The sequence below is a fragment of the Dreissena polymorpha genome, chromosome 3 (assembly GCF_020536995.1).
Source record: "Dreissena polymorpha isolate Duluth1 chromosome 3, UMN_Dpol_1.0, whole genome shotgun sequence".
NCBI classification, from domain to species: domain Eukaryota; kingdom Metazoa; phylum Mollusca; class Bivalvia; order Myida; family Dreissenidae; genus Dreissena; species Dreissena polymorpha.
Genome location: NC_068357.1, coordinates 118,365,915 through 118,385,831, shown reverse-complemented (window position 1 = coordinate 118,385,831; position 19,917 = coordinate 118,365,915). Strand labels below are relative to the sequence as shown.

The 19,917-nt window shown below is 36.9% G+C and overlaps 1 protein-coding gene across 5 annotated transcripts in view; it reads right to left on the bottom strand.

Annotated features, from left to right (window-relative positions):
• Positions 1-19,917, bottom strand: part of LOC127871190 (paramyosin-like) — an 88,718-nt gene that overhangs the window by 41,591 nt on the left and 27,210 nt on the right. For all 5 annotated transcript variants that reach the window (XM_052413935.1, XM_052413932.1, XM_052413936.1 and 2 more), the window contains exons 9-15: positions 19,130-19,211; positions 17,912-17,984; positions 17,598-17,661; positions 14,125-14,235; positions 9,137-9,208; positions 6,535-6,670; positions 1,923-2,054 (exon numbers count right to left, since the gene is read on the bottom strand). In XM_052413935.1, the coding sequence (XP_052269895.1) occupies positions 1,923-2,054; positions 6,535-6,670; positions 9,137-9,208; positions 14,125-14,235; positions 17,598-17,661; positions 17,912-17,984; positions 19,130-19,211 (670 nt within the window). The remainder of the gene's footprint in view (positions 1-1,922; positions 2,055-6,534; positions 6,671-9,136; positions 9,209-14,124; positions 14,236-17,597; positions 17,662-17,911; positions 17,985-19,129; positions 19,212-19,917) is intronic.

Below are 19,917 nucleotides of genomic sequence, written 5' to 3'. Positions count from 1 at the left end.
TCTGCTGGTACCTCTGTTAACCCTATACTCACCTCCATGTTCTCTATCTCTGTCTGGCACTGTGTGAAGGTCTGCTGGTATCTCTGTTAACCCTGCACTCACCTCCATGTTCTCTATCTCTGTCTGACACTGTGTGAAGGTCTGCTGGTACCTCTGTTAACCCTGCACTCACCTCCATGTTCTCTATCTCTGTCTGACGCTGTGTGAAGGTCTGCTGGTACCTCTGTTAACCCTGCACTCACCTCCATGTTCTCTATCTCTGTCTGACGCTGTGTGAAGGTCTGCTGGTACCTCTGTTAACCCTGCACTCACCTCCATGTTCTCTATCTCTGTCTGACGCTGTGTGAAGGTCTGCTGGTACCTCTGTTAACCCTGCACTCACCTCCATGTTCTCTATCTCTGTCTGACGCTGTGTGAAGGTCTGCTGGTACCTCTGTTAACCCTGCACTCACCTCCATGTTCTCTATCTCTGTCTGACGCTGTGTGAAGGTCTGCTGGTACCTCTGTTAACCCTGCACTCACCTCCATGTTCTCTATCTCTGTCTGACGCTGTGTGAAGGTCTGCTGGTACCTCTGTTAACCCTGCACTCACCTCCATGTTCTCTATCTCTGTCTGACGCTGTGTGAAGGTCTGCTGGTACCTCTGTTAACCCTGCACTCACCTCCATGTTCTCTATCTCTGTCTGACGCTGTGTGAAGGTCTGCTGGTACCTCTGTTAACCCTGCACTCACCTCCATGTTCTCTATCTCTGTCTGACGCTGTGTGAAGGTCTGCTGGTACCTCTGTTAACCCTGCACTCACCTCCATGTTCTCTATCTCTGTCTGACGCTGTGTGAAGGTCTGCTGGTACCTCTGTTAACCCTGCACTCACCTCCATGTTCTCTATCTCTGTCTGACGCTGTGTGAAGGTCTGCTGGTACCTCTGTTAACCCTATACTCACCTCCATGTTCTCTATCTCTGTCTGACGCTGTGTGAAGGTCTGCTGGTACCTCTGTTAACCCTATACTCACCTCCATGTTCTCTATCTCTGTCTGACGCTGTGTGAAGGTCTGCTGGTACCTCTGTTAACCCTGCACTCACTTCCATGTTCTGTATCTCTGTCTGACGCTGTGTGAAGGTCTGCTGGTACCTCTGTTAACCCTGCACTCACCTCCATGTTCTCTATCTCTGTCTGACGCTGTGTGAAGGTCTGCTGGTACCTCTGTTAACCCTGCACTCACCTCCATGTTCTCTATCTCTGTCTGACGCTGTGTGAAGGTCTGCTGGTACTTCTGTTAACCCTATACTCACCTCCATGTTCTCTATCTCTGTCTGACGCTGTGTGAAGGTCTGCTGGTACCTCTGTTAACCCTGCACTCACCTCCATGTTCTCTATCTCTGTCTGACGCTGTGTGAAGGTCTGCTGGTACCTCTGTTAACCCTGCACTCACCTCCATGTTCTCTATCTCTGTCTGACGCTGTGTGAAGGTCTGCTTGTACCTCTGTTAACCCTGCACTCACCTCCATGTTCTCTATCTCTGTCTGACGCTGTGTGAAGGTCTGCTGGTACTTCTGTTAACCCTGCACTCACCTCCATGTTCTCTATCTCTGTCTGACGCTGTGTGAAGGTCTGCTGGTACCTCTGTTAACCCTGCACTCACCTCCATGTTCTCTATCTCTGTCTGACGCTGTGTGAAGGTCTGCTGGTACCTCTGTTAACCCTGCACTCACCTCCATGTTCTCTATCTCTGTCTGACGCTGTGTGAAGGTCTGCTGGTACCTCTGTTAACCCTGCACTCACCTCCATGTTCTCTATCTCTGTCTGACGCTGTGTGAAGGTCTGCTGGTACCTCTGTTAACCCTGCACTCACCTCCATGTTCTCTATCTCTGTCTGACGCTGTGTGAAGGTCTGCTGGTACCTCTGTTAACCCTGCACTCACCTCCATGTTCTCTATCTCTGTCTGACGCTGTGTGAAGGTCTGCTGGTACTTTTGCTGCTCCTCCTCCAGTAGAGCCTCCAGTTTTTCTATCTCCTGGTCATCATCTCTCAACTCACGTTGCAGCTGGGCACCCTAACAACAACAATAAATGATGCAGATAATATTACTATATCAAATATGGGGACTTGTGGTAAGTAAACACTTGATTATCAAATATTCACTTGGTTAACTATGGTTGCATAATGATTGATTAACATTAAAGGGGCCTTTTCACAGATTTTGGCATATTTTGAAGTTTGTCATTAAATGCTTTATATTGATTAATGTAAACATTGGATCTTAAAAGCTCCAGTAAAAAATCAAGAATAAAATTAAAAAAAGAAAAAAAAGTAGCCGGTACTAGGGCTCGAACCAGTGACCCCCTGAGTCCTGGAATTAGTCTCAAGTAAAAACGCATTAGCACTCTCTGCTATTCCGTCGGGTAATAAAGAGTAAGTATTTTATACCTTATATAAGCAATCTTCGTAGTTTCGTAAATTTACACGACAACAACAGAACTCTCCAAATTATTCAATCGTTTCGCGTTGCAACGCTTTATAATTTTTAGGTTTTCAAATCGTCAAAAGATACATATAATGGCTATATTGGACTATGGTAAATGTTCAGTAATACTGTTTCCTCACAAATATCATAACTAAAACGAAAATTTGCTAACCGGAAACATTTTTTTCAATTTTGTCAATTTACCGAACCGTGAAAAGATCCCATTAAGTCCCTCGGCTAACAACCATCTTCAAATAGGCTAACAACCATCTGCAAATAGGCTAACAACCATCTGCAAATAGGCTTACGGACACACGAGCAGACATTTGGGCAATCTTCCTCATTTTATATATTTTTATTAAATCACAAAAGAAAAAATCAATAACACTAGTGAGGAAAGCTACATTAACTAATTAATTAAATAGCAGTGAACAATTTAATGTATAATCTTGTATATAGTGCAAATCTAGTTATACAAAATCTTTCTAAAATTATAAAAACATAAATGCACCATAAAAACAAACCCTAAAAAGGTAGATGTTCTGCTTTCAACAGTTAATTATACCATCTATATAAAAAAGCTTTGATATTGTAATTACTCCGCGAAAGTTTTGAAAGGACAAATAACTTTATCTCTGCTTTTCCGAGAAAGGCCGAGTGGTTCCAATTACCAACTTCCTGAACATTTCCAACAATGGTGGACGTTTTATAAAATTCTTAAACAGCTATCATCAATAATGACAACAGTGTTTTGTTGTATTACTACTAGTTATCAAATTGCAAGGTAATGATTAGACTTATACCTGGATTATTTAATAAAATTAAAACGTTTAACAACACAGTTGTTTCATAGCATCAGACTATTAATTTGATGGGGTTGCAATTTTACTGAAGCTGATCACTTTTCCCCAAATGTGGTATTTTGTCTTTCCCCTGACCATACTATTTTGTGATCACCTTTTTGTATTATAATATTCACCAATAAAACGTAAGGAAATGTTTGATTGCCTTTAAAATTGTTAACTAATCATTTCCAAAATATGCTTTAACAATTAATCTAAACTCTGAAGCACAAACACTTTTCTCAATTCAAAATGTAAAAGGTTTGTTAATCAGCACATGTACAAGGTTAAGTCTTGCAAGAATAAGACATAATATAATGTTAAGGACACTGAGTTCATTACATATTTTTGATAGTTATACCAAATAGAAAATCCATGAATTTTATTTTTTGTGTTAATAAATGTATGTCATGTAAGCAACTACATATATTTTAACACCAAAAATATTAATTAATTTGTAATACAGATAAGACAGAAAAACTGCAGTTCTATTCTTTAACCACCTTTGACAAAACAAACACATTTCTTTAAGACACAATCCAATTAGCCATATAATTCTACAGTTTACTCAATCTATAGAACAATTCTTAGTCTTAATTAATTTCTTGATTAAGTTGATCTGCATAAAAACGGCTCAGACATTCCCTGGTTAACACATGTAATCCTTGGAAAGCAACACATACACATAAAAGCACGTGTAACCCAGAGACGTACAACAACATTTGTTAATTCTGCGTAAAACAGAGCCCCTTGTTATTCCACATGACATCACATTTGAAATGATGTCACAACATCCCGTTATGTCACAACATCCCGTTATGTCGCATGACGTCACAACATCCCAATATGTCACAGGATATCACCTACCGCAGCTTCATCCTCAGAAGTTGCCTCACTGCTTTCCTGAGGTCACAGAATCCACAAGGTCACAGAAACAAAGTGCAGAGTCATTCAGACAAATGTAAAGATCACAGAATCAGTCCAAATAACAATACCAAAGGAAATTCCATTTTACTTTGTCCAATACTACGTTAGAAATTCAGTTAAGTAATTTGTCGACCAAAAAACAAGAATTAAAATCATATAGTAAGTTAAGACTTGTTAGAAACACAAAGGCATAAAATCACTGAAACTCATGATTTGGCATTAAATTACAGCAATGTGCCATCATTTTGACAATGAGAAGCAGTCAAGTTCAGACAGAAACACAAACATGGCATGTGGAAATGATCATTACTTTAAATCTAAACGGAAAGTAAATTGCAATCAAGTACTGTTCAATAATCTGAAAATATTAAAATCCAAAGAGAGCCTATTATCAGAATGGTTGTTAAATTATGAATTGGAAAATGAAGTATTGTTTTACAAGACTTTAGTTAATATTTTGAATGATACCTTGTACATGTTTTCAGCCATTTATTTTTATGAATTTTTACCACACATATTTAACATGAAGGACAACAGGTTATTTGAACTTATTTGCTGTGAATGCATAATTAAGTTCAAAAAGCTGCCATGTGAATGACGAGCTATCATCACAAGAGTTATTACAACCCACCACTGGAACTAGTTCACCATCCGACCAGTCCTGTTGAACATTCAAATATATCAATGCCAGACAGTGTAATCTTATGTGTTTGATATGACTATCTAAATATTAAATTTAAAAACCTCAATAGAAGTCTACACAAATATGAAACAGACACATGAGCCTTGTTCTGAGAAAACTGGGCTAAATACATGTGCGTAAAGTGTCATCTCAGATTAGCCTGTGCAGTCCGCACAGGCTAATCAGGGACGACACTTTCCACCTAAACTTGATTTTTAGTAAGGAGGGACTTCCTTTAAAATATAAATACCATAAAAGTGGAAAGTGTCGTCCCTGATTAGCCTGTGTGGACTGCACAGGCTAATCTTGGAGGACGCTTTACGCACATGAATCAAGCCCAGTTTTCTCAGAGCACAACTCAGATTACTAGAAGAGATCTATCCAGCAACTCACATAATACATTTCAAAATTTTTTTGACTACCATTGCTTCAAGAAAATTCAAATATATGTATTAAAGACCAATGTCTATATATAAAAAACAGTTACACTTCAATTCATTTCATGCAAAACACACACACATTATCCATCCAAGTACTACAATATCTCACAACATTATGTTAGCCTACAATTTGTATGAATGTGACATTCATTTATCTTTTGTATGTCACCCAGCAGATGCTGCAATACAGTAAACACGTTGTTAAGGATCACATGGTCACATGACATGCACACCTACCTCCTCCTCTAGCTCGTGAAGAGTACCCATCTGGAGGACAGTAAGCCATTCAAAAACTATTTTATCCTATTACCAGATGAAAATCGATAGTATAACAACGATCATATAATGTTTAGCTTTATACTATCGCTCTTTTTAGATCACGATTGAGTTTTTCCAAAAAATGGAGAATCTTTTTTTTGTCAACTACGGAAGTACAAAATCGTCAGAAAATGAAATATTTGATAATAATTAATGGTAAAAGGGAGGAAATAATAGGATAGATAGATTGGCTCAAACCAGCCTTGCATCCAAAACTCACATTATATTTTCAATATACAGACAATGCCTCCCAAATACATGACCACAAACACAGTGACCTGAGGTCACTGGCAAGTGATAATGGGAATTCTTCCTAACACCACAAGCCAGTTAGGCATTAACACTTTTAGTAACATGAGTGCCAATTTGTCACAGTATGCCCCTTAAAAGGTAAGGGTAACATTGATCTATGAAGGATGTTTTAATACGTAGTTATACAGCTGGCACTGAAAATGATGTTTAAAACTATTTTACTAAGAGGGTGGACACATAAATTTTGCAATCTTCCAAAAAACGTTATTTAAATTGGATGAAATGTAAAGTTCCAAATGCAAAAAAGCTTTATTATTGAATCACCTAAAATAAAATAATGGAGAAAAGCAGGTTAATTATAATAATTTATACAAGTAAATGAAATATTAAACATTTTCTGAAATAAAGTAATATGCAAATGATCATACCTGTTTTTAACAATTATTCATGCTGTTTTTATTATATTTTGAATATTGATTGGAATTAACATATAAATCAAAATCTTGATCATCATATCCAGTCTATATTATAAATGAGTAGTTCTAAAAAAAAGGAACAATTGATATGCCTGTGTTCCCCATTCCTTAAGGTAAGAGCCAGTGCTGTACCTCATTGGACAGGACGATGTGTTCCTGTTTGCCCTGTGTGATAGTGGTGTTCATCTCCTGCATGAAGCGCTGGTTCTCCAGCTTGTAGTCCTCCAGTTCCTTGGACACTGAGTTCTTCCTCTCCTGGACCTCCAGTCTGAAACAGGTGTGAACAGCTACATCATATCTGTGCCTGAACAGGGGTGAACAGGTACATCATATCTGTGCCTGAACAGGGGTGAACAGGTACATAATATCTGTGCCAGAAGGGTGATGCTTTATGGCTTCTTGACAGGAAGCGGCTTTCCGTTGATGACGTCAAATTGTCAATTCACACAGGTTGCCAATTATCGCTCGACTTTAAAAATGACCTGATCTTTTGTTTACGCGTTCAGTTATAAAAAACACCTGCTAACATGAAAACTTTGGATTAAATTATGAAAATAAAAACAATGGAAATGTTGCAAACTGTGGTTATATTAATTGGTAAGTATCAGTTAAAAGACGACATTTCATGTGTCGTAAATCAACGAGGTTTTTTTATACAACAACAACAACAATTGCGGTGGGGATCAATCTTCGTCGAATTTCATTAATTTTTTTCATGGTCAACCTCATAAGTCGATACTGTAATTTTAATCAAATTTTGGAGGTAAAGAATCTCGACTTATGACTGTGCTTTTACGGTACATCATATCAGTGCCTGAACAGGCGTGAACAGCTACATCATATTGGTGCCTGTACAGGTACATCATATTGGTGCCTGAATAGTACTTCATATTGGTGCCTGAACAGCAAAATCAACTGCAGTGTGTGAACAGCTATATTAGAATTGTTGGGTAAACAGCTTCATCAACTATGTTTGCGAAGTTTCATCACTGTCCCTGCAATACATATTTACGTATACATGTACAAAACAAAAATTAAATACATCATTTTACTTTATAAAAGGACCATAACTGTGGTAATGAAGAACCAAATATAAAGTGTTAAAGTTCACAAGCAAGTTAACATATTTGTGAAGTTTCAGCCCTTAAGCAGGGATACATTTTGAGTTAAGCTAAACCCATGCTAAAACATTTCAATTTTTGCAAACGACCATTACTTCTGATATGTAAAAACAATCCAAACCAAAACATACAGGTGAGTAAGTTCAAATACTAGGAAATATGTTTCTAAAGTTTATCCATCTAGCAGTAATAGTAACCTGCTAAACAAAATTCAAATAATGGCAGGATGGAAAAACAAGAGGCCCATGAGGGCCTGAATGCTCTACTGACTGGAATCAATAGGGCTCAAGCCCTTGATAGTATGAACAATCTGAGTAAGTTTTAAACAAACAGACCCAAAATGGGAAATTCATCGCATAAACAAGAAGAAACGTAAAATTTAAACTTCAAATGGCTCCTTTTCAACAATAAGTTGGACAAATTTTCTTCACTCTCAATGTGTTTCTGGCCCTTGATGATATTAAACATCCGTTGAAGTTTCAAAAGGATAGAACTTTATATGTAAACAAACAGGAAATGTGTTTGTCGGAAACACTATGTCCCCTTCTGCGCCGCTTTGATTTTTTTTACCTTTGACCTTGAAGGATGACCTTGACCCAGCACCACTCAAAATGTGCAGCTCCATAAGATACACATGCATGCCAAATATGAAGTTGCTATCTTTAATATTGCAAAAGTTATGGCAAAATGTTAAAGATTTTCATTTTTTTTACCTTTGACCTTGAAGGATGACCTTGACCTTTCACCACTCAAAATGTGCAGCTCCATGAGATACACATGCATGCCAAATATGAAGTTCAATATTTCAAAAGTTATGGCAAAATGTTAAAGATTTTCATTTTGTTCTCAAATTCAAGGGGCGATAATTCTGGACTTATAACTCCGATATTGCTCATTTTCAATAGGGTTTGACTCATCATTCAGATAAAGACACTGTGCAAGTTGGGAAATGATTGGATGAAAACTGTGGACTTTATTGCGTAAACAAGCCTTATTTCACAATTTTCTCAAATTCAAGGGGAGATAATTCTGGACATTTTACTCTGATGTAACCCATTTTCAAGAGTGTTTGAGTCCTCATTAATATCAACACACTGAACAAGTTTGAAAAGAATCGGATGAAAAATGTGAACTTTATCGGATAAACAAGAGAAAGTCTAACGCACACACACACACACAGACAGACGGACACCATGCCATCCCATAAGCTCTTCTGGCCTATGGCAAATCTAATCTGAAAGAAGGAGCATTTAAAAAATAATATAATTATCAGTCTATGAATCACTGATTCATTCTAGATAAAACAATATGTGTCGTGTTCTGAGAAAACTGGGCATAATGCTTGTGCGTAAAGTGTTGTCCCAGATAGGCTTGTGCAGTCCGCACAGGGTAATCATGGATGACACTTTCCGCTTTTATGGTATTTTTCGTTTAAAGGAAGTCTCTTCTACACAAAAATCCAGTTAAAGCGGAAAGTGTCGTCCCTGATTAGCCTGTGTGGACTGCACAGGCTAATCAGGGACGGCACTTTACGCGCATGCATTATGCCCAGTTTTCTCAGAACACGCCTCATATCCTTTCTACAGTTATGTGACACAGTAGGGTTCACGTACCGTTCCTTGCGCTCCCTGGAAAGCTGTTCCCGATAGTCCTCTATCTGCTTATGTAGTTGGGCCATCACCGCCCTGCAAAAGAACACAACATTGACCCATTTATATCTAGTGGACTCTCCCATACTTCTTAATTGGATCAATTTATTTCCAAAATCTGGGATGTCTAGTACAGTAAACCCGCGTTTATCCAGAATTCGATAGTTTGGAAAACTTGCAATCCGGACGAAAGTAAATGGGAACGGATAAGTTATGCAGTATTTTCCCTCGTTAAGTCCGGAATCTCGCGTTCCGGATTCGGACATATATTTCGTGACACCGATCTGTGTATTTAGCTGTAATTATGTCTCGTTAATCCGGATCCTTCCCAACATGGGGGCTAAATAGACCCACGCCAAATAAACAGAGGCGTGAAATATTACTGTGTTTAGGAGTGATAGCTTATAGTAGTGACTAAACATGATTCGACTCCGACTGTACTTAAACTTAAATTGGTGTTGGCATTACACAATACATCTTAAATGACACACTTGGTTTGATGTTTGATTTTCTTTAATGTCTTTAATGTCTGAACACGCGACCAATAAAGACGCTGATTACAATCGGACCGTCATTACAAAACTGTTAAACACTTAAAATGACCTGCTAATTCAGAAAAAAAAATGAAATGAACTTGTTATGCGTAAAAAGTTGTGCTAAGCGTATTTAAACAATCCGTTAAAAACATGTTGCTATCATTTTTAACATGATGCTATTTTAATCATTTCAACATTCTGAGACGGGTAAATAAAGATAATAAAACAGTACCGCAGTTTTAGATTTTATTTTCATTAGCCCTCAACACCATTTATGTGAAACTCTGTGACGTTATCAGCTTACAGCTCCCTTGCCACCCATGGCAACATCTTTTCACTGCGGCAGTATCACACGAGATACACGCAGTCCTCAAGGTGTATAGATGTTCTACAATTCGGTTACGCGTTTTTGTATTTATATTGTTCAACAACATTTGATTTTTAAAACTAAATAAACTAAATAAATGTCTGCGTAACAATAAAATATCATTCTTGATGCGAAATAAGTATGTAAATGTACATAAACATAAGGTGAATGAATTAAGGTAGGTATTAAACTCTTGTCAATACAGAACTGGTTCGATAATCCGGAAGATTCGTTAATCTGGAAATTTCTGCCGGAACAGACATTTCCGGATAAACACGGGTTCACTGTATATTTATTTCTATACTTAGAATATATATTACAGAAATTCCTTTAAGCGAACAGCACAGACCCTGATGAGACGCCACTTCATGCGGCTTCTCATCTGGGTCTACGCTGTTTGCCAAGGCCTAAATGGTTTAATTATTCTGCCTGAAACACTGTGGCAACGTTTCTGAAAAACAAATAATATTGTGGAAAAATCATTTCCACTTGCTTGTCATTGATGGAGAGGGTTTGGAAATGCGCCTTAAGTGCAAAATCAGTATGAAAGGTAATGTTAAAACCGTATAGGCTATGATGGAGAGGGTTTGGAAATGCGCCTTAAGTGCAAAATCAGTATGAAAGGTAATGTTAAAACCGTATAGGCTAGGACTGGATAATGCAATATTTAAAAGGACACACAGTCAAGCGCAATTATAATTCCAAACACAAGGATGCAGATGAGAAAATATGTACATTTTTATCAAATTGTCAAAAACTTATTGACAAATAGTTTTGAGGGAAAAAAAACTAATTGTTACAAAAATCTTGTAGTGAAAACTAATTGACATTAAATCTGATCTGTTGCCCTATCTTTTTCATATATTAATAATTGATTGTCAGCAGTCATGGCTGGAAGAAGTCAGTTATCTTCAGCTGGCAGCACTCATAGAACAAACCAAGAAAGTAGTTCATTATCTTCAGTCCAGCTCATGGAACTAAACAAGAAAATAGTCAACTATCTACAGTCCAGCACTTATTGCACTAAATAACATATACACACCAACTTGTTAAACACAGAATACACAGGTAAACATTCATACTCGGACCAACACACATTACAATTATATGCTAAAACCAGGTCAAGGATTTGAAATGCCCCTTACGGAAATATGAACAAACTCCTTACTTTTTACAATTACTTAGGTTTCAAGCTATTTCATATTTAGGTACTATTACATAGTCAGGTTTTCAACAACTAAACATTGGTAAAATGAAGAATAATTCATCATATTGTAAGAACAAAAATTTGGATTTTATGAAAAAATGATAAAAATGTTTCATACAAAGTTTCCTAAATACAACTGTAGAAGATTCTCCTACGGAGCCCGGGTGAACAGAAATTTCCTACACAAAGATTGAACATTTTCCCACTCAGAGGCAAAGTGAAAATGGCTACTCGCAGTCTGTTTAGGTTTTATGTTGTTTGCTGCTCAATAGCATCTAAGGATTGGAATTAAAGCCTTTAAAACTTGAATCTAGTCAGAAAGGTCTTTAGTAAATTTAACTTTTCAAGGGACTATAAATGCGTACAAATACGTATCTAAGTGGTATAGATTTAATGACCAACAGAGGTTTACATAATAAACAAATGTTTTGACCCATTTATGCCTAGCGCCTAGAAAAAATGCCTTGGAAAACAGTGAGGCACAGCATGATGCCGTGTCTCATCATGGTCTGCGCTGTTTGCTTGAAGGAATTTCTGTAAGAAATATTCTTAATATAGAAATAAATATATTAGACATCCCTAATTTTGGAAATAAATTGATCCAATTTAGAAGGATGGGAGAAGTCCACTGGCATAAATGGGTTAAACAAATGTTTTGAACACATAATCACAACCATGTCTGCAATCACCAGCTGTCTGTAAAACATAAAACATACTAATCATTATGATATCAGGCCTCTAAACATCTCACGTCTGTAAACTTGCCTTTTCTTTATACTACGTATTATGCTATCATTCTGTGAAAAATATATATTTATAGCTGTGAAGGTAATGAGCAAAAAGCTATATAGAAAATGTAAGTGTACGAAGAATAAAAAATCAATGTTCATTAAATGTTTGACACCTCATAAAATTCTGCATAAAATGTCTGACACCTCATAAAATACTGTATCACAAATTATCATCAGTGAAACCAAACGATATTTATTTTCCAGAAATATATCATGCGTTTTTTTGCAATATAGATAAATCCAGATCCATTATGGAACAGATATTAAGTTACAGACACTGGATGCGAGTGGCCTGGGGGTTAGAGGTACAATGGTTAGAGATACAGGACACTGTGAGGACATGAACACGTTTGTTCCTCACGCTCGTTCCTCTTCGTCCAATGTTTCCAACATGGCTCGCTGTTCCTCTGTCAGGCCGGGTGGGGTCGGTGTGCGGATGCTCTCACGATGACGGAGCTCGTTCTCCAAACCTCTGACAGGGGGGCAAGCAAGGGGGCGTAATAAGGATAGAAGTGATGGTGAGGAAGGGTCAGAAGTGCAACAACATGGGATACTGGGAGAACAAACTGTGTACAGTAAGAAAGAAAATCATTTCATTTAAATAAATCAGAGAATATTTGAGTAGTGTTCTGAGAAAACTGGGCATAATGCATGTGCGTAAAGTGCAGTCCGCACAGGCTAATCAGGGACGACACTTTCCGCCTTAATTGAATTTTTGCTAAGAAGAGACTTCATTTAACCGAAAAACGGAAAGTTTCGTCCCTGATTAGCCTGTGCGCACAGGCTAATGTGGGACGGCACTTAACGCACATGCATTATGCCCAGTTTTCTCAGAACACGACTCATTTTGTAGCCCTTTCAGAAGCTTGAGCTTAGCTGTTTTTAATATGACGACTCAAGCATGAATGTGATACTATATGAACAGTGTTATAACAAATGATTTATTGCATTGTATTAAATTTAGTCATGGTAATGAATGAACAGTTTATATAAGTTATACAACTATGAATAATCAACTTACCAATTCAACTAAACAACTGAATGTATGCAGTAATGAAGCATTGTATCGCCAATCATGTACATGTACATGTATCTGTGGCATTACACAACAAGCTGAATGGAGCTTTACATTTTTTTCCTAAAGTTAAGACAAAACCCTAAAGGAAATATACAATTAAAGTTCAGTATACATAAACCAACATTTGGCATCAAATTACCAAGGCTCTGTTATTGTCAAGCCTATTGTTGAATAAGGACTGTTCTAAAAGCAGATTATGAACAATATTAAAATAGAAGTCTATAAATTGGAAATAATCAATGATTTACTTGCACTGAATAATATCATAACAAATCCAAACATATTCAAATCTGTCTGTACATTTATGCTATAGCTCTCTATTTTTTATCTCATAAATAAAAAAAAACGACAATTTTTGGCTCATGTGTCTTATAACACAACATAAAACATCGTACATTAAAATACTAGTTTTTATGAATAATAAAAGTTAAGAATTAAGATTGTTTGATTGCATAATGAAATCAATTTACTCCATATAGTTCCTTTGCAACACTAAAGTGGCCTTTATTTCATGAACATACTAGTCATAATGACTGACTGTTAAACCTGCAAAATGCAGTCTTTAAACTTAAAAGTAAGACTCAAGGCTAATCCATAACTCAAGATACCTTCAAAAGGCTCATCCTTACACAAATCATTTCCAAGTGACAACTTATTGACCTAATTCCAAAAACTGATTTGAAACTGATTAACCCTTTCCCTCCCTCTCAGAATCAAAGTTAAAATGGCTATGTGCAAACAGCATAAAACCAGAAAAGCCTGCAAGTAACTCGCAGACTGTTCTGGTTTTATGCTGTTTACTGTAATCTATATCTAAGGGTCGGAAATGAAGCCTTTAAAACTTGAATCTAGTAAGAAAGGTTTTTAATTACATTTTACTTTCTAAGGGACTACTACATGCGTTAAAATACGTATCTAAAAGGTAAAGGGTTAAAACCAATTATGTGGTAAATATTAATTGCAAAGTTCCTACTTGTGTGTCTCCCCAATGGCCTCTATCTCCTCTGTCATCTTGGTGTTTTGTCCCTGCAGTTCGCCCACTTCCTCTGCCTTGGAGGACAGATTCCTCTTCTCTCCCTGCAGCCTGAACATTGCAACAATATGAGCAGTGTTCTAAGAAAACTGGGCTTAATGCATGTGTGTAAAGTGTCGTCCCAGATTAGCCTGTGCAGTCCGCACAGGCTAATCAGGGACGACACACTTTCCACCTAAATTGGATTTTTGCAAAGGAGACACTTCATCTAAACGAAAAATGTCATAAAAGCGGAAAGTGTCATCCCTGATTAGCCTGTGCAGATTGCACAGGCTTATCTGGGATGACACTGTACGCACATGCTTTAAACCCCATTTTCACAGACAAATCCACTATATATTCTACAATGGACAAAATACAAAGGGCCATAATTCAGCAAAAACTATCAGCAGTCAAAATATATTTCCCAATGATAATCTGCACATTAAGGTCATACAGCTGTGAAACGTTCAGCAAAATCAGCTATCTTGTTAGAGGTGTTGACAACGTATCTTATTAACTCATTTATGCCTAGTGGACTCTCCCATCCTTCTGAATTGGATCAATTTATTTCCAAAATTAGGGATTTCATGTTTATTTATTTCTATATTAAAAATATTTCTTACAGAAATTCCATAAGGCAAATAGCGCAGACCCAGATAAGACGCCGCATCATGCCAAGGCCTTTTTCTAAACACTAGGCATAAATGGGTTAATGGTATTATAAATTCCATCCTGGAAAAATAGACAAAGACCCATAATTCTACTCAAACTCGTTGCAGCAAAAATATCTATTTTTTTAACATCATCTCCATCTTAAGGTCTTCAACAGTAAAAGTTGGAGTTAGATCCACCCAGTTGTTAAAGAGAATTATGACCATAATTCTATTACTCAGTTTTGTATCCAGTAGGGATAAATATAAATTTACACAGAACAAATTCCACTCTTGTCTAATATATTTCGCCTAAATAGGCTTTTTCAAAGTTTGTTTTCACAAATTAACTACATTTTCATTCTGTTTCTCAACAAAACCAATTATAATTATACAGAATGAAAATGTAGTTAATTTGTGAAAACAAACTTTGAAAAAGCCTATTTAGGCGAAATATATTAGACATAATTCTATTACTCATAACAGCCAGAATTCCTTTCTTTACACTCATATAAGAATTAAGTTCATTCAACAGTCAACGTCTGTTGGAGTTTCAAACATTAGGTAAAAAGGAGTTGAAAATAAACCTTGGGACATGAAGAAAAGACAAAGGGCCATTATTATACAAATTTGTATCACATGCCATACCCTGTTTCCCATGCAATATAACCATTACGAATATTTTTATCTTACACATGTGTAATATACTTTTTAAGCATTTTTATTGCCTTATTTTGTTCGATTGACAAATTGCTTTTTGTTATTTTTGCTGAAATGACCTTGCAACGTCAAATGACGTCACGAAATGTAAACAACTTTCGGGATTTATCATTATGTTTGCATAAATATTTATTTAATTTGCTCATTTAAAAGCATGTGATAAAAAAGATCTGACACTCGTTATCAGTTCATACCATACTTTATTAAACTCTTCCAGGAAATTCGTGAGTAAGCGAGCCTTACTAATAAAATTCCTGAACTCGTTTAATAAAATATGGTATGACATGACAACTCGTGCCATATCCTATATATACTTGCCATAATTCCTTTTTTTATATACATCTACCGGTACACATTAAGTTCATTCAACTGTGAACGTTTGAGTGAAGTCAACCAAGTAGTTTAAAAGGATTTGAAAACACAAGCTTTCTGACGTATGGACAGACAGACAAGAGAAATGCTTAATCTCTCCCACTTTGTAGGGGTATGACAGTTTCAATTATATTTAGTTTTGCAATCAACACAACTTCAGTGCGACTGGACCACACAAGTTTGACACACTTGCTTGTGGCTGGTTCATGCAAGTTCTATACACTTACGTGTGACTGGTTCACACAAGTTCTGCACACTTACTTGTGACTGGTTCTCACAAGTTCTGCACACTTACTTGTGACTGGTTCTCACAAGTTCTGCACACTTACTTGTGACTGGTTTACACAAGTTCTGCAAACTTACTTGTGACTTGTTCACACAAGTTCTGCACACTTACTTGTGACTGGTTCTCACAAGTTCTGCACACTTACTTTTGACTGACTCACACAAGTTCTGCACACATACTTGTGACTTGTTCACACAAGTACATCACACTTACTTGTGACTTGTTCACACAAGTACATCACACTTACTTGTGACTTGTTCACACAAGTACAGCACACTTACTTGTGACTTGTTCACACAAGTACAGCACACTGACTTGTGACTTGTTCACACAAGTACAACACACTTACTGGTGACTTGTTCACACAAGTACAGCACACTAACTTGCGACTTGTTCACACAAGTACAGCACACTTACTTGTGACTTGTTCACACAAGTACAGCACACTTACTTGTGACTTGTTCACACAAGTACAGCACACTGACTTGTGACTTGTTCACACAAGTACAACACACTTACTGGTGACTTGTTCACACAAGTACAGCACACTAACTTGCGACTTGTTCACACAAGTACAGCACACTTACTTGTGACTTGTTCACACAAGTACAGCACACTTACTTGTGACTTGTTCACACAAGTACAGCACACTGACTTGTGACTTGTTCACACAAGTACAGCACACTTACTTGTGACTTGTTCACACAAGTACAGCACACTTACTTGTGACTGGTTTACACAAGTTCTGCACACTTACTTGTGACTGGTTCACACAAGTACAGCACACTTACTTGTGACTGGTTTACACAAGTTCTGCAAACTTACTTGTGACTGGTTTACACAAGTTCTGCACACTTACTTGTGACTGGTTTACACAAGTTCTGCACACTGACTTGTGACTAGTTTACACAAGTTCTGTAAACTTACTTGTGACTGGTTTACACAAGTTCTGCACACTGACTTGTGACTGGTTTACACAATTTCTGCAAACTTACTTGTGACTGGTTCACACAAGTTCTGCACACTTACTTGTGACTGGTTTACACAAGTTCTGCAAACTTACTTGTGACTGGTTTACACAAGTTCTGCACACTTACTTGTGACTGGTTTACACAAGTTCTGCACACTGACTTGTGACTAGTTTACACAAGTTCTGCAAACTTACTTGTGACTGGTTTACACAAGTTCTGCACACTGACTTGTGACTGGTTTACACAATTTCTGCAAACTTACTTGTGACTGGTTTACACAAGTTCTGCACACTTACTTGTGACTGGTTTACACAAGTTCTGCAAACTTACTTGTGACTGGTTTACACAAGTTCTGCATAATTACTTGTGACTAGTTCACCAAAAGTTTGCACACTTACCTGTGACTGGTTCACCAAAATTTTGCACACTTACTTTGCATCCAGGTCTGCAACTCTCTCTGCATCCTCTGCCTTTATTGCCAACATGTCCTCAACCTCTGCAATACAAACACAGGCTCAATTGGCTAAAAAAAGTACCAGAGACTGCAAAATTGAATTTAATACCTTTCTTAATAGATTTAAGTATATTAAGATTTTATTTCCAACCTTACGATATTGATGAGCAGCAAAAAGCATTTAACCTTTACAGACTTAAGGTTACTTGCAGTCTGTTCTGGTTTAATGCTGGTTGCATATTGCCATTTCATTTTGCATCTGAGCAGTGAACGGTTAAAGTATAGCACTCACGGTAGTTCAGTTCTGTTCTTTCTGTGTCGAGATCATCAAATCTAGTTGTCTGATGCTGTATATCAACCTCCATCTATAACCCAGTGAAACAAGCGTCAAAAACTATGAAACATCTCCAGGGTAGAATAAATACTGAAGTGCTTTTCCAACATAAATATTTACAAATATTGTTTAGGTTAAGTCTAGGAATTGATTTGTCGTCAACTTTAATCAAAATATATGAGTGGGTAATTTTCTAAGCCAAGTTACACATCATCACACATTGCCACGCTCTGAGTAAAGGGGCTACATGCATGTGCGTAAAGTGTTGTCCCAGATTAGCCTGTGCACAGGCCACTTAGGCTAATCAGGGAATACACTTTCTGCCTAGACTGGAATTTTGTTTAGAAGAGGCCCTCCTTTAAATGATAAATTCCATAAAAGGGGAAAGTTGCTTCCATAGTTAGCCTTAGCGGATTGCACAGGCTAATCTGGGATGACACTTGACGCACATGCATCAAAGCCTGTTTAACCAGAGCGAGACTGAAATTATGAAAGATCTTAAAGGGGCTGTCAACCAGATTGACGAAAAAAGAAAAGTAAAAAAAACGTATTTTTTACAATTTATATATTGATTAAAATATCAAGACTGGTATATTACATTACTTAAAAAAAGTTCTTATGTTTTCATATTTTCAATATATTCGGTCATAAATTTTTGGGTTAACCAAGTGACGATGATGATCAATCTACTTGCATTATTTATAGTTAATTGGTAGTTACCTGGAAGACATACGTAGTAAAATTGTATTACCAAATATACTGAAAATATGAAAACTTAACAACTTTTTTCAAGTAATGTAATATACCAGTCGTGATATTTTAATCAATATAAACTAATAATTGTAAAAAAATAAGGTATTTTAGAACTTTTCTTTTTTTCTGGTTGACAGCCCCTTTAAGTTTGTTGTTGTTGATTCATCTCAAAATGTTTGTGAGCATAATATCTTAACAAAGTTGAATAATCGAACAATGTACACCAAGAAATTTGTTTCATCTCGCTATCTGATACAGAGAAAGCCAAACTTTAACTAGACATTATAAATATTTATTTTTTACTTGAACAATTCTGTCATTTAAAATTTTCCTTGTTCGGAATTTCCACTCTTTGGGTTCAACTCCTAATTGGCCAATCACAACAACGACCAAACACTACTAAATACTTTGGCCTGCGCCTACCTTTTTCAGCTTGTTGGTGAGTTTTAGTTCGTTCTCAATGAACTCTCTCTCAAGCTTCATGTCCTCCTGAATGATCGCATGCCTGACAAACAGAGGTTTATATATGGAACATGTGTAAGAGTCACACCTCATAAACAGACCGAGGATTATTTATGGGACGTGCTCTGTGAAAAAGGGGTTTAATGCATGTGCGTTAAGTGTCGTCCCAGATTTGCCTGTACAGTTTGCACAGGCTAATTAGGGACGACACTTTACGCCTAAACTGGTTTTTTTTGCTAAGAAGAGACTTTCTTTAAACAAAAAATATTTCAAAAGTAGAAAGTGGCGTCCCTGATTAGCCTGTGCAGACTGCACAGGCTAATCAGGGACTACATTTACGCACATGCATTAAACCCCTTTATCACAGAACACAGCCCATATGTGTATCTATGTATGGAACATGTGAATGAGCGTACAATAAAGCACATAATGTAATATTTTAGATAATGCAATTCAACAGTGTCTGAAATAAATATAAAACTAAAAAATTAAAAAGTTATGTTTCACAGCACGTCAATTCATCATACAGCTTGGTCACAAAATACTGTGTGTTCTAAATACATAGAATAATTAGCCTAATAATTTTCATCATTCTGCCTTGTCAGCATACAATAAATGTGGTCTGACAGGAGTGCAGTCAAAATAAAGTGAATGAGCTGAACAATCCTTAAGTCATGTAATGCCATGTGCCCTTTCATAAATTTATTGTTTCTTATCATACAAATAAGCCTGAATTACCCTCAGTAATT